We start from the raw sequence: 16,230 nt of genomic DNA, 5'->3' as shown, positions 1-16,230 counted from the left end.
TGTCTTACAGTTGTGTTTTAGAAGCACATAGCTAGTTTGGTTTACAGGTTCATAGCTGGAGAGGAATTCTGCCTTGGGATGTCTCACCTCTAAATAATGTAGGTGATACTTAGATGAGACAATGGATTTTCAACTTTAGAAGTAATGCTAGAGTGAGCTAAGACTTTGGGTGCTGTTGGGGTAGAATAAATGAATGTTGCATGTGAGAAGAACATGACTTTGGGGGGTCCAAGAGCAAAATGCAGTGGACTAAAGGTCCACTCAAAACAAACTCAAAATTCATATGTTGAAATCCTAACTTCTGATGTGATGGTATTAGAAGGTGAAGCCTCCGGGAGGTGATTAGGTCATAAAGGTAGAGCCTTCATGAATAGGATTACTAGACTCATTAAATAAAGCCAAGGTAGCTCTCTTGCCCTCTTTCCCACCATGTTAGGCTACAAAAAGTCAGCAGTCTAGAACGTGGAAGATGGCCCTCATCAAAACCCACCATTCTGGCACCCTGATCTCAGACTTCCAACCTTCTGTGAGAAATAAATTTGTATTTTTTTATACACCACCCAATATATGGTATTTTGTTACAGGAACTCTAAGGCAGAAATCCTTTAATCCTTGGTCAAGTTTTTTTCATAAAAATCCTTCAAAGTTGGGAGAGGAGATAGCTGAGAAAACAGAGCAAATAATGTCATTCCTACCTTTTCTTTCTTTCTTTCTCTTTCTTTCTTTTTTTTCTTTTCTTTTTTTTTTTTTTTTTTTTGTGTGTGTGTGTGGTACTGGGGGTGGAAGCCAGAGGCTTTCTACCACTGGGCTTTACCCCAAGACCTATTTTATATTTTATTTGGAAACAGGGTCTCACTAAGTTGCTGAGAGCCTCACTGAGTAGCTGAGGCTGCCTTCAAACCTGTGCGATCCTCCTGTCTCAGCCTCCCAAGCGCAGGGATTACAAGCATGTGCCACCATGCCGGGAATTCCTACCTTTTCTAAAGTCTGGGTACAGGCTGTCCATTGTCTAATATTAGTTGAGGACCCAATAATCTTTCTAGAAAGGGTTTAGTCTTAGGCTAAAAAAAAAAGGATTTAAAACTATGTGATCCTAGCCTTCTCCTTCTAAATTATCAGAGGTAGCAGTAGAGGACTTGCCTTGCAAGTGTGAGGCCTGGGTTCAATTCCTAGAACAACAATGAATAAATAAGCTGGTTATGGTGGTATATACCTGTAATCATAGTATTTGAGAGGCTGAGACAGGAGGATCACAGGCTGGAGGTCAGCCTCAGCAGCTTGAACCTTCAGCAACCTAGTGAAATCCTGTTTCAAAACACAACATAGCTGGGCGTGGTGGCGAACACTAGTAGTCCCCGTGCTTGGGAGGCATACACAGGAGGATCACACAGGTTCGAAGCCAGCCGTGCTGGCTTAAGAGAACCTGTTTCCAAATAAAAAATATAAAATAGGTCTGGGAGTGTAGCCCGGAGGTAGAAGGGTTTCCAGGAACCCCAGTACCACCAATAAATAAATAAATAAATAAATAAATAAATAAATAAATAAATAAATAAAATAAAACAAATACACCCAAAACCACAACATAACAAAACAACAAAAAATAAGGCTGGGGGTATAGCTTGGAGGTAGAATGTTCCTGGGTTCAATTTCTAGACACACACACACACAAACACACAGAAGAAAAAGGGCAGGGGGTATAGCAGCTCTGGTTCAATCTATAGTACCAAAAATGAATGAATGAACAAATGAACAAATAAATAAAGTAGAAAAATTGCTTAGAAAATAATAGAAATATGTAGAAATTCATGCCTCTCTTATTAAAGAGGATAGAATACTAAGTGAAGCCTTTTCTGAACTTGGTTTCTGTTATCATCATTATCTTGGTGTACTTTGTCTGAACACATTAAAAAGTCAGCCTCTTAACTCATACAGGCTATGAATGATAATCAGGAAGTCAGTAACTTGGTTTAAATGCAAACTTTACCTTTCGATTCAACATTCCCCACATAAGGGTGTCAAGAGTCCCATTCGCAATAAGATAGTGAATATTGACAGAACTGCATTGTCCAATTCGGTGAGCACGGTCTTCTGCTTGTTTTATATGTCCAGGGTCCCAGTACAACTCAGCAAATACAACATGACTCGCAGCAGTAAATGTTAAACCCTAAGTCAAAATAAAGAAACTGAGATGCAGCTAAATTTAAGATATAAGGTTCATATATAATAAAGTGTTTCTGAATATGTTAAATGAAGAACACTGAAATTACTTAAAAAACAAATTAGTTGTCCAGTTTGAGCCAAATTAGTAAGACTCAACTCATGAAAGTGAAATGAAGATTGCTTACTGCAAGATAGCCAGGTAAATTACAAAAAACACATTTAAAAGGCATTTCAATATTTCAAAAGTCAGGTTGATGAATACATATAAACAGAAGCACTTCATCCTTTGGTGAAGACTGGATTCACTTTACACTGGAAAATCTAATAAAACACATTATAAATGAGAATATAATTTCTAACACACAGTATGTATCCATAGCAACTAGGCAGAGCACTGACATTCTCTTCATTTAATTCAAACCGCTATGCTATTAGGTTAAACAATCATGTCCTTAGTTATACTATTTATTTCCTGTGAAATTTCTCTTAAAAACCCTAAAGTTTACTGCCTTATGTCTCAATATATAGAATGTATTTTTGTACAATTTCATGGATTTTAAATAGTGTGACAAAAATATTAACGAAGTCTTGTCAATATATGAAGAACATAAAATGAATGACTTGAAAAGTTGGTAGCTGGAGTGAAATGTGATATGTGCTTATGCTGTGGCCAAACAGAAGTAAATAATGTTAGATAATGGACAGAAAATCTGCCATCCTTTAGGAGTATGGTATAATCCATACTGTTAACTTGCCCTGGAATCCTGTGAGTGAGTGACTCTGTGACTGTCACACTATTCTGAGGTTACTGTTGCTGTTATTATTATTTTGTAGAACTGGGGACTGAACCCAGGAGCAGTCTACCTCTGAGCTGCATCCCTGTCCCTATTTTATTTTGAAAGAGGGTTTCACTAAGTTTCTGAGGCTGGCCTCAAACCTGCCAATCCTCCTGTCTCAGCCTCTCAAGTACTAGGATTACAGGTTTGTGCCACCAAGCCTAGATCTGATGTTGTTGTTGTTGTTACTATTATTATTGGTAATGGGGATGGAACCCAGAGGTGTTTGATCTCTGAGCTATACCTTTAGCCCTATTTTATTCTTTTATTTTGAAACAGGGTCTCACTATGTTGCAGATGGCCTCACTAAATTGCTGAGGCTGGACGTGAACATGTAATCTTCCTGTCCCACCTCCCAAGTACTAGGATTACAAGCATGTACCACCATGCCTAGCTTTGATGTTATTGTAATCCCAGTACTTGGGAGGCTGGCTGGGGCAGGAAGATCACAGGTTTGAAGTCAGCTTCAGCAACTTAGTAAAGCTCTTAGCAACTTAGAAAGACCCTGTTTCCAAATAAAAAAATAAAACAGGGCTGGCGGTATAGCTTAGAGGTAAAAGGTCCCTGGGGGTTCTAACCTCAGTACCACACAAAAAAAATTTTTAAAAAAACTGAATCTGGGTATGTGACACGTGTTTGTAATCCCAGTATTTGGGAGGTTGAGACAGGATGATTAAAGATTTGAAGACAGCCTCAGCAATTTAGTGAGGCTCTCAGCAACCTAGTGAAACCCTGTTTCCAAATAAATAAAATTGGTCTGGGGTGTAGCTCAGAGATAGAATGCCTCTGGGTTAAATTTCTCGTACTACAAGCTGGGCGTGGTGATGCACGCTTATAATCCCAGCATTTGTAGCTCGGAAGTAGAATGCTCCTGGGTTCCATCCCCAGTACTGCAAAGTAAATAAATAAATAAATAATAAAGAATTTATTGTATTACAAAAAATAAAATAAAAAACAAAAAAATTTGAAAAAGGACTGAGAGTGTACCTCAGAGGTAGAATGCCTCTGGGTTCAATGCCCAGTGCCACCAAAACACACACATACACACACACATACACACACGCACACCAAAGTCACATTACCATTCATTAAATGGGGCATTGACTCTCATGCCAAAAAAAAATCACTTAAAATCAGTCACTTTATGAAATATGTTAGAAGTAATGAAAGCATAGCCAAATAAACCCAATGTTAAACTGTGCTGCTGAGAACCAAAACATGCCATCAAACATTAGAAATAATGCTGGAAAAATAAGAAGTAGTATTTATAGAGGGATACTTTTTAACTTGTAAAAAGCTTCATATGGCCATCCAATAAGAAAGGGAAAATATGGTGTCATACCAATGTCACTCCAAGATCTGGTAAACTATGATGTAAGCTTCTTAGCACCAAGAACAAAGCCATTTCTCCTTTCCTTTATCCCTATGAAGTATAAGCCCTGAATTATGAAGTCTTCAGGAATACAGCCTTGAATAAAATAGGAAAGACTGTGCAGCCTCAATTTAAAAAAGTCATTTATTTTTCAATTATATTTTTTTAATTTACAAAGTATCAGATTATTCTACCTGGCTTCTTACTTATCACCTCCCTTACTATAAATACTCCATTTCTAATTTTAAGCTTTTCTTGGTGATACCTTCTACAGCTAGAATACTCTACTAAATACATAGCTCAGATTAATGGAAATTTAATCCAATATGAAGGAAGTGTTGAGAACAAAATAACTTTTGGTTAGAATTCCTAATGAGTTCCAGAAATGCTCCATCTGTACAGTTTCTCTGTAAAGACAATTTTATATACATCAATTAGCTGTGAAAAAGCGGCTATTTGTACCAGGTTGGAGGCACAGAAGTATGCTCACTCTTTCCTATATTCAATGTCTGGCTTAGGCATTTATACAAAAATATTTTAGAAGATAGCAGAAAAAACATCCAGAATGATCCATTCTTTTGTAGTGTGGCTAAGATCACCATTTCTTGACCCTGTATTTATTCTTCACTTATTCCTTTGTAACATAACAATGGATCTTAGCAGGACTAACTCTTCCCAGCCTCCCTTGCAGTGAGGTGTGGCCATGGGCCTAACTGCAGGCCAGTAAGACATAGTGTGCCCTCCTCCAGTCAGCTGCCTGGACTAGACAGTTAATGCTAGAGGAGCTCTAGTAGTTAAGCAGATATACTTGCTTGGATTAGTAAAGCTAGAAGGGGCATGGCTCCCCAAGACTTTGTGGAACCACCACGCTAGGTTTGCACTGTCTACAAGAGAATGAAAGTCTCTTTTATTAATTAATCAATGACTAATTAATTGATGATTATGTCACTTTTTTTTTTTTTGGTGGTACTGGGGTTCCTGGAAACCCTTCTACCTCCAGGCTACACTCCCAGACCTATTTTATATTTTTATTTGGAAACAGGGTCTCTTAAGCCAGTGAGGCTGGCTTCAAACCTGCGCGATCCTCCTGTCTCCGCCTCCCGAGCGCGGGGATTAGAAGCATGCGCCACCACGCCTGGCTAATTATGTCATTCTTTATTGGAGTTTTCATTTATTTGCAGCCAAACCTAATTCTCAGGTACGAGGCAGGGACCCTCTATAACAAGTTCTGAGAAGAATTTTTTTCCCTTTAAGGCCATGTTGTCGCACAGACCCTAATGAAACACACAACCTAAGTAAGATAAATAGTATGACAAGGTTTTGAGAAAACTCACACAAATTCAAAGGAAGAAAAAAGGGTCAGAGAAAAGTACTGCAATCAAACATACTGTAGTCTTCTGAAAAATTCTTTCCTTGAAAATCTAAAAAAATTTGAGTCAAAGATGTTGAGGGTTCTTTCTGATATGCTTTATGATACTCTCTGAAATAGAGCAAGTATGTATTACACTAGAAATCCAAACACAAAAAATTATATTACAGTTTATGAACCAAAAACTGTTATAGTTTACAAACCAGAATTATGGTTAATACTTTTTAATTATCTCAGTGACATTTTCTTATCAAATTTAGACCTAAAATTTCTTACCTGGCCAGCAGCCTGAATGCTTAGAATAGCTACACGAGTATCAGGATCCTTTTGGAACTGATTAACCAAATGTATCCTTTCTGAAGATGGAACACTTCCATCTATTCTAATGTAACGAGTCTGGAATAAACAAAGAAAATGGCAAAATTAGGACAACCTTCTATGCATGGTTCTCATTTTATTTATTGTACAGCTTGTTTTATGGTCATATAAAAGAATAGAAATTGGCTGAGAGATTGGCAAATATTATAGAATAGTAACCAATTTCCTAATAATTTCTTGTAATAATTTCTTATTTATCAACCCAAATATTAACTGGGAAAGTATTACTCCTATTTACCATTTGAGTTCTCTTTTTTCCACATTATTAACTTAAAAGAAAATATGTGAGCTGGGTGTGGTGGTGCACACTTGTAATCCCAGCGCCTGGGAGGCTGAGACAGGAGGATTGCTCAGGTTCGAAGCTAGCCTCAGCTGGCTTAAGAGACCCTGTTTCCAAATAAAATATAAAACAGGTCTGGGAGTGTAGCCCAGAGGTTGAAGGCCCCCAGGTTCCATTCCCAGTACCCACCTCCCCACACACACAATGTGATATGGTCATCTCCATTCAGTGAGGAACTCAGATACACACACACATATTTAAAAACGAGAAACATTAAGTATTAAGCTAAACATTAAGTATCAAACTAGCTGTCTTTAAGAATAATTTAAAGCTAGGTGTGGTGGCATACATCTGTAATCCCAATTTTAAAAAATCTAGCTATACTGGCAAGTGGCTTTACTGCTACATGTATATTAAATTCACACTATCTGTCTGGGAATTTTTTTTTTTTTTTAGTTGCTTCTGAGCATCTCTAAAAGTCCCCAGGATTTAAAGAAAACAGATGGCTAGGTGTGATGGTGCACACCTGTAAATCCCCGTACTTGGGAGGTTGAGACAGAGGATAGCAGGTTCAAGGCAAGCCTCAGCAACTTAGTAAGAACCTGCTTCAAAATGAAAAAATAAACAGGGCTAGGGGTATAGTTTGGTGGTAGAATGCTCCTGGGGTTCAATTCCAGTACCAAAAATAAATGAATAAAATAAAATTAAAATTAAATAAAAGAGAGAAAGAAGAAAGGAAGAAAGAAAATAAAAGAGAACAGATGATGGGTACAAACCTAGAAAGAAAAAAAAAAGCTGTTATTGATGGTACTACTGGAAATCAAAATAGACCTAAGAAAATGAAGCAAGCCAGCTGATCTAGTGGAACTTAGCTGATAAATTACATGAGCCATATATTTCAAATTCATCTTTACAAAAACTTTCCTAATCATTTTCCTATAGACTATACTGCCTGGAAATTTAAATACTAATATTGGCTGAATCCATCATCTCCTCAATATCACCCATATTCAACAGCCACCATGTAGGTAAAGAAAAAAAATTAGCATTTAATTGTGTTTGAAACCATGCCACTCTCAGTTGATATATTTAGGAACAAAAACAGAACTCACATGTAGTTATCAGGGCAGCATTTCTAACCAATTTAGATAAATTGATCAAAGAAAAATCTTAAATGGTATAAAAGATAAAAGAGCACATCATTATTATAATATAATGTATTTTAGCAAAATTTGCAAGAAAATATTTAATCACAAAATACTTATAAAACAGTAAATTTTATAAAACATTATCTAAAGAAGGGGAAAATCCACCTAACATAGGAGACTATAAGTGGTGGTTAGTATAGCACACATATGCATTCTAAAAATCATTTTATGGAAAAATGTCAACATACCTTGTTTTCAATGACTGCTTCTGTGCAAGCTTGGAGCATGCTTAAGTGGTGAGCAAAAACCAGGAATTTAAGTGAGTCGTTCTGAAGCATCATCTTAATATAATCCTTTACTGCACCTGCCTAAACATTAAGAAGTTAAACCTTATTAATTTCATTAAAAATCATGCCACTTTTAATAAAGCAAGAAAAATGCCTCAAAAATCAATAGGGTCTCTATGAACTTTTACTTGCTTTCTTCTCTGTGCCGTATAAGGAGGTAGAAGCCCACACAGAAGAAGCAGGTGAAGAAGGAAAAAAAAAAAGAGAGAGAGATAAATCAAGAATAAGATAAGAATTAGGTGGGAGGGAGGGAGAGAAAAGCAAGTCAAGAAAGTTTCCATGGAAAAGGGTTAGTCAAGCAGGGTATGATCAAAATCAGGAAAGTTGGTAGTTTTGCTTAGAAGATGACTTTCAAAATATTATATAGAAAGTTATGCAAAACAGAGCTAAAGAGAAAATAAAAAGTTAAAAATCAGAGAAACACCAAATTAATTAATTAATTAATTTATTTATTTATTTATTTATTGTACTGGGGTTCCAGGAAACCCTTCTACCTCCGGGCTACACTGCCAGACCTATTTTTGTACTTTTTATTTGGAAACAGGGTCTCTTAAGCCAGCGCAGCTGGCTTCAAACCTGTGCGATTCTCCTGCCTCCACCTCCCAAGTGCGGGGATTACAAGCGTGTGCCACCACGCCCGGCTATTTTTTAATTTTTATTTATTTATTTTTTTATCTGTGGTACTGGAAATTGAACCCAGGAGCATTCTAACTCAGAGCTACATCCCCAAACTAATTTTATTTATTTATTTATTTTTAATAATAATAATAATTGTTATTATTATTATTGTTATTTGCGGTACTGGGGATGGAACCCAGGAACACTCTACTTCTGAGCTACATGCCCAGCCTATTTTTTATTCTTTATTTTGAAACAGGGTCTCACTGAGGTGCAAAGGGCCTCATTAAGTAGGTAAGGCTGTCTGCAAACCGAGATCCTCCTGTCTCAGCTTCTAAATGCTGGGATTACAAGCATGTGCCACCACACCCGGCTGTATTTTTTATTTTTAAACACCAAGTTGTGGCGGGCCTCATTAAATTGCTGAGGCTGGCTACAAACTTGTGATCCTCCTGTCTCTGCCTCCCAAGTATGGGGATTACAGGTGTGTCACCACATTCACATGCATACATGCACACAGTTGTACACATACTAAATGCTGAAATCTGCTTTTAGCCTTCCCCAAAGATCTGCTTTTAGTATATCCCAAAACAGAATAACAGGCGTATGCTTTTCAAGCAGAAGAGCAGAGTCATATAAAGTGGTTTTCTTCTGGGGACAGTGGTCAGCAAAGGGGGGAAGCTTTAAAACAAGCAAGCAAGAAAACAAACAACAAAAACCCCCAAACTAAAGATACTAGTATCAGGGTTTTCTCAACAAAACATCCCAGTCAAATCATATGTTATTTACAGCCATGATCAATAAGCCATATCTACACAAAGGATTTGCAGTTGGGTGTTTAGTGTCTTTTTTGTAAATATAAGAAAACAACTGAGAGTCACTAGGTATTTCTAGAAAGCAACTGATTTGAAGAGAACAACTATACAGAGAGAAGAAAACTATAAGCGATTGTATTTATAAAACAAGAGCAAGAGAAACAGTCAGTGGAAAAAACTACTCACGGAAATTAAAAATACAATAGTAGAAATTTAAAATCCACTGGTTATTAAGCTAAGAAAATCTCCAGGAAAACAGATAGAAAATAACAAATAAGTAAAAAATAAAATAACAAAATATAAGAAAACTAGAGGAGCAACCCATGGGGGCAGTATATGAATAATAAAAGTTCTAGAAAATAACAGAAAGCAGAAAAAAGAAAATAATCAAAGAAAAAGTTTTACTGAACTTAATATGAATATCCAAAATGAGAAATGAGAAAGACCCACTGAAGCTCCTTCAAAACAAATGAAATGAACTTGGACCAAGGCTCATCATTATGGGGAGAGAAATGAATCTATAAGCTTTCAGAGAGGGGAAGAAAAGATTTCACAGAATTGAAACAGAACAAAAAAATTAGACTGCACTGGGTTTCTCAAAGAGTACTAGAAATTTTTTTGACAAAGTGATTTCTTAGAATTTTATAGCCAGCAAATAAGAAATCAGGTATAAAGAATAGATATTTTCAAACACACAGGTGATTTCCAATATATCCCTTTTCAGGATGCTACTAGAGAATATGTTCCAGCAAAATAAGAGAGTAAACAAAGAAAGAAAATAATTTCAAGGAAAGAAGATTCAGAACAAGAGAGAATCAAGTAAATCTCTAGGGTGAGGGCCATCCATCTGACCTAAAGAGCAAGAGTGCAGAATGGATCTTCTGCATAGTTAATCCTGTAAATCCTTTGCACAGATATGACTCCAGAGAAAATTTCTTTAGGAAGAACTTAAAATAATGTCCATTGTTTAAAGATATCAAGAGCCAGGCATGGTGGCGCACGCCTGTAATCCCCGTGCTTGGGAGGCGGAGACAGGAGGATCGTGCAGGTTCAAAGCCAGCCTCACTGGCTTAAGAGACCCTAAACAGGGTAAATAAAAAAGTATAAAATAGGTCTGGGAGTGTAGCCCAGAGGTAGAAGGGCTTCCAGGAACCCCAGTACCACCAAAAAAAAAAAAAAAAAAAAAAAAGATATCAAGAATATATCAAATAGCTAGGGAAAACTGTGAGGATTAATTAGTGGTAGCTACAAAGACAATTAAGCAAAAGAAAAACCAATCTAGGAAATCTCAACAATAACTAACTCCTAAGAAAATAAATAAAATGACTTGCAAAAGAAATAAACATGATCAAGCTCTATGTGGTGGCACATACCTATCCAAATACTTGGGAAGCAGCCGGGCGTGGTGGCGCACGCTTGTAATCCCCCGTGCTTGGGAGGCTGAGACAGGAGAATTGCACAGGTTCGAAGCCAGCCTCAGCTACTTAGTGAGGCTCTCAGCAACTTAGTGAGACCCTGTTTCCAAATAAAATAGAAAATAGGTCTGGAAGTATAGCCAAGAGGTAGAAAGCCTCTGGGTTCCACCCCCAGTCCCACAAAAAAAAAAAAAAAAAAAAAAAAAAAAAAATCTTGGGAGGCTGAGGCAGGAAGATAACAGGTTAACATCAGCAATTTAGCAAGATTCTAATTTAAAAAAAAAATTTAGAGAAAGAGTTGGAGTTGGAAAAAGAGTTGGAATTGTAGCTTGGAGGTAAAATGTCCCTGTGGTCCAGTCCCAGAACCCCCAGCCCCATTAAAGGAAAAGATAAACAATCAATGAATATTAATTTACAGGTAGGACATTTTGAAGGACATTTTGAAGTACTTTTGCACATAGGAGGTGATAATATACTATGTATCTTAAAAATCTAGCAAAAAAGAACTTCAATGTCTTCACCATTAAAAAAAGATAAATGACCAGGCGTGGTGTCGCACGCTTGTAATCCCTGCGCTTGGGAGGCGGAGATAGGTTCGAAGCCAGCCATGCTGGCTTAAGAGACCCTGTTTCACAATAAAAAGTATATAAAAAAATAGGTCTGGGAGTGTAGCCCAGAGGTAGAAGGGTTTCCAGGAACCCCAGTACCACCAAAAAAAAAAAAAAAAAAAAAAGCTTAAGGAGGTAGGTATGTATACTCATATTTAAACATTATACAGCTGGGGGTGGTAGCGGATACTTGTAATCCCAGTACTTGTGAGGCTGAAACAGGAAGACTGCAGGTTTGAAGCCAGCCTCAGCAACTTAGTGAGGCTCTCAGCAACTTAGCAAGACCCTGTTTCCAAATTTAAAAATATATAAACAAATATTAAACCAGGTGTGGTAGTGCACCCTTGTAATCCCAATACTTGGGAGGCTGAGATAGGAGGTTTGCAGCTTCATAGCTAGTCTCAGCTATTTAATGAGGCCCTCCGCAACTTAGTGAGACCCTATTTCAAAATAAAGAATAAAAAATAGGCTGGGGGGGGGGTGTAGCTCCGAGGTAGAAGTCCCCTGAGTTCAATCCCCAGTACTGCAAAACAAATAAACAATTATACAATATATCGAAACATCATATGATAAAAAATCTATAGTGTGTCATATAGTTCACCAGTAAATATTTTAAACATGGTCCTAATAAGATATTTAGTGAATACCGATCAAGCCAAGATTAGTACAAGTTGTAAAATTAGTGAAATTATCACTTTGGAGGATAGGAACAGAGAAAAGATATGTATGTGAAGGTAGGGCAGAGAGAGACTATTTGTGTGTGTTTGTGTGGAACTGGGGATATCCCAGGGGCTTTCTACCTTCAGGCTACACTCCCAGACCAATTTTAGATTTTATTTGGAAACAGGGTCTCACTTGAGTTGCTTAGAGCCTCACTAAGTAGCTGAGGCTAGCTTCAAACTTGCGTAATCCTCCTGTCTCAGCCTCCCAAGTACTGAGATTACAATGTGTGCCACCGTGCCCGGATGAGACATAAAATTTTATCTTTCATATTGAGAAACCAATTGCTGACAGCCAAAATTACAAAGCAAGCAGTAATACAAACCAAGAAGCCATATAAGCATGTGTTGAGGGTTTTGAAGTAAATAAAGAAAAAAAAAATCAGTCTTAAAAGAATAGAAAGTGATGATGACTAGGGAGTAAGGTTTGGAGACTTATTTTTCTGTAATGGCTATTTCTGGATATTAAACTATAATACTATATAGCTTTGGTAATATAAAAAAAGTTTTAAATGAGGCACTTCAAAATTGAAAAATGCCTATTTAAAATCATGCATATGACTATAATGTCTACAGATTGATTCAATTCTGCAAGCTACATTTTATATGTCTAATTTTCAACACAACAGAAATTCATCATACAGTGAGACTGGAAGCTGTTAAGAACTTTAGCCTTGGATTTTGGTGCTTCAGAAAGTGGCAATGAAGCCTTTTCAAAACAAGGAGTTATAAATTCCGGATGTGTTGTCATGGCAACTGAATCACTTTAATAAAGTGCATGTTTGCTTAAAGAGCTATATTTACTGTGATAAGGTTTTCAAAAAGTACATGTCAAGCTGGAATATTTTTAAGGTGCCTTCACTACTACCCAGTCTGGATTTACAAACTATATGATTGCTGTACCTAAGATGCATTCTCCCACCTCTTCCCAAGCAACAAATTTCTGCCATTGTCCCCTTCACTGATGTTACCCACTTCCTGTCACAACCCACACTCAAGCTCTCTGTTTCCTATTCCTTCTGACCACTGGTTTGGAAAGGCTTATGGTTACTATTAATGTTATATGGTTAAATTATATAACTGGCTAAACAGGCTCTTGGGACTAAGGTAGCAATTTAATCACCATTTGTAATGCTGACTCCTAGGAGAAAAAAGTGTTTGGAGTACCAAAATATCTATGTAACAAATGAGTTAAGTTAAGTTAGAAATTGCATAGGCTTGCATTTAAAAATGTACTATTCATGCATTTTAAATATCTTGACTTTATTCTAATCCAAACTGTCATTACATCATCAGGTTTCAAACACTGAGAACAGGAAGTTGCTTGCAAATGATCTTAAGTGCAGAGCATGGGGGATGCCAAATCTTGATAATGATCAGTATCTTGGTTATGCTGGTTTAGATGTTCCAGAAGTTGCATTTCACAACTATTTTATTTTACTGAAATTCATAGTGTGCCTTTTAGTTGAAGGTCTAATTTAAGGACTTCATGAAGACTTCATATTATATCTTATTTCTATTTATTTAAATTTTATTGGTGCACTGTAGTCATACATCTTAATGGAGTATAAGATGGTAGAGGCATACATGCACACATCATGCAATTAGCCCTTACCCAATTCTGACCCCATTCCCTCCCCCTCCCTCCTCATGTTTGGCTGTGATTGACTTTGATATGTTTGTGAATGTACATCATGTACATTAGGGAGTTTCCGTTTCCCTCCTCTCATCATCCCCAGTTAGGCCTCCTTCTTTGCTCATCTGTGGTTTATCCTCCTTTGTTTAGAGTTCCTCCTATGACCCTTCCACATATTAGGGAGAACATCTGATTTCTTACTTTTTGTGACTGACTAATCTCACTTAGCATCTTATTTCAACAAATACAAAAATGAAGAGAGTATGTTGTACATTTTTTTTATTTTTTGTGGTACTGGGGTTCCTGAAAACCCTTCTACTTCTGGGCTACAATCCCAGACACCTATTTTTTATATTTTTATTTGGAAACAGGGTCTCTTAAGCCAGCGAGGCCGGCTTTGAACCTGAGCGATCCTCCAGTCTCTGCCTCCCAAGCACAGGGATTACAAGTGTGTGCCACCATGCCCGGCTTTGTTGTACAATTTTTTTAAGTACTAGGGATTGAACCCAGGGGTATTCTACCTCTGAGCCACATCCCCAGCCCTATTTTTTATTCTTTATTTTGAAATGGTCTCATTAAGTTATGGAGGGCCTCACCAAGTAGCTGAGGCTGGCCATGAACCCATGATCCTCCTGTCTTAGACTCCCAAGTACTGGGATTACAAGCATGCGCCACCACTCCTGGTTTGTGATTTAAATTTTTTAAGAGCTGGGAGTGGTGGCACACGCTTGTAATCCCCATGGTTGGGAGGCTAAGGCAGGAGGATCGTGCAGGTTCGAAGCCAGCCTCAGCTGGCTTAAGAGACCCTGTTTCCAAATAAAATATAAAATAGGTCTAGGAGTGTAGCCTGGAGGTAGAAGGCCCCTGGGTTCCATCCCCAGTACCACCAAAATAAATATAAATAAATAAATAAATAAAATTTTAAGATGTGCACATAAGACTTTCTGAAGTAATAGCAGTGAAAGAAAAACCTATGTGCATTGTTCAGATAAAGTTACTTGATTTAACCTGTCAGCTTTGAATCAAGTAAGAATGAGAAAAAAGAACAAAAAAGCATCACGCCTGAAACCTGACAAAGACTCTCTTGTGAACTTTAGTCAGGTTCCACTGAGCTCTCTTCTCAACTGAGCCTTAACCTTGGCTTTCTGTGCCTTCCCGTCCTTGCCAGCCTTGCATCCATGAGTCTTATCAAGTGTGAGAGTTAAAGGAATCCACGCATAAAATATGCTTGGAACAGTGCTTGAAATGCCTGTAAACATGTTAACTCTTATTATTATGATACATCTCCAGTAAACTGGAAAAACAATTTTCTCTTGAAAATTAATTTTTATTGGTGCGTTATAATTATGCATACTCATGGGATTTGTTGTGACATATTTGTATATGAGAATGCAAAAGCACTTTCTACCTCTTCCATTTTCTTTAAATCAGAACCTATGACTTCTGGCTGTCAAGTCCCTTATTACCCCAGAGAAAATGCAATCATCACCTAAAAATTCCAATACTTTCCCTCATTCTCATTTACTTTTATATTGTAACATGAGAAGTAATTCCTCCCTTCCCTAAGGCAAATCACTCTATCTGTGATTTCAAATCTACCCATTCTTGTCACTATAAAACCCATACCACTCTATTTCCTCATCTTTAATATAGTCTTTTTCTATTTCACATTGCCTATACAGTGAACATACTATCCCTTTCCTTCTCTAAAAAAAATTATCTTTTATTTACACTTTATTTTTATTTGTGTATTTTTTGGTACTAGGTATTGAACCCAAAGGCCTTCTACCTCTGAGACTGTTATACCCCACCCTTTTTATTCTTATTTATTTTTAACTAGGGTTCCATTAAGTTGCTGAAGCTGGCCTTAAGCCTGCAATCCTCCTAAGACTTCCAAGTCCTGTGATTACAGGTGTGTGATACCACGACTGGCTTACTGCACTTTATTGATTATTGTGAACCATATTCTCTTAGTGAACAGAAAGCAGTTTGTTCTAGTTCAGAGCCAGAGACTCCTTCAACAGAGTGGACATAGGAAGTGACAGTCCAGTCTCATGCTATCCCAGGCCCTGTGCAGCAGGGAATTCTATAGTGGCCTTGTGTTACTTCTCTGCACTTTATAAACAGGATTCCACCTTTGTTGAGCTGCTGAAGCAATAAGAGAGGAAACATACTTTGTGCATAATGGGAATATGTTTCAAGTAATTTGCCTTTTGCAAAGATTTTAAGGCACTAGGGAATGTTATCATCCCCAAAGTGATAGGGCATTTTAAATTATGGGTTGGTTTTATTAATTTTCATGAAAAAGTCACATTAAAAATAGTTTTCTTTAAAAAGTGAGGTAATGTAATGTGCTTGAAAATAACTGAGATTTGGCTAAACCAAACATACTACTATCTCTGTTTTTTACTAGGAATGTATTATGCTGATTCTAAATATGAAAAATCTGCTCACTTGCGTCCATTGTATTCTCACCAAATGTTTAAAATTCATTTAAAAAAGAGAGAGAGAGAAAGAAAGCTGGGCATG

General features: G+C 37.2%; 1 protein-coding gene across 1 annotated transcript in view; it reads right to left on the bottom strand.

The window, feature by feature from the left end:
- The window catches only part of ZRANB3 (zinc finger RANBP2-type containing 3), a gene marked incomplete at both ends in the record, with an annotated part of 221,020 nt that overhangs the window by 48,577 nt on the left and 156,213 nt on the right, over positions 1-16,230 (bottom strand). The window contains 3 exons of the mRNA XM_080688973.1: positions 1,985-2,164; positions 6,014-6,133; positions 7,792-7,911. Coding sequence (XP_080545099.1) covers positions 1,985-2,164; positions 6,014-6,133; positions 7,792-7,911 — 420 coding nt within the window. The remainder of the gene's footprint in view (positions 1-1,984; positions 2,165-6,013; positions 6,134-7,791; positions 7,912-16,230) is intronic.

The sequence above is a fragment of the Muscardinus avellanarius genome (genome assembly GCF_963383645.1).
Source record: "Muscardinus avellanarius genome assembly, chromosome: 2".
In the NCBI taxonomy this organism is placed as follows: domain Eukaryota; kingdom Metazoa; phylum Chordata; class Mammalia; order Rodentia; family Gliridae; genus Muscardinus; species Muscardinus avellanarius.
Note: the sequence above shows the minus strand (reverse complement) of the source record. Positions and strands in the feature narration are given on the sequence as shown.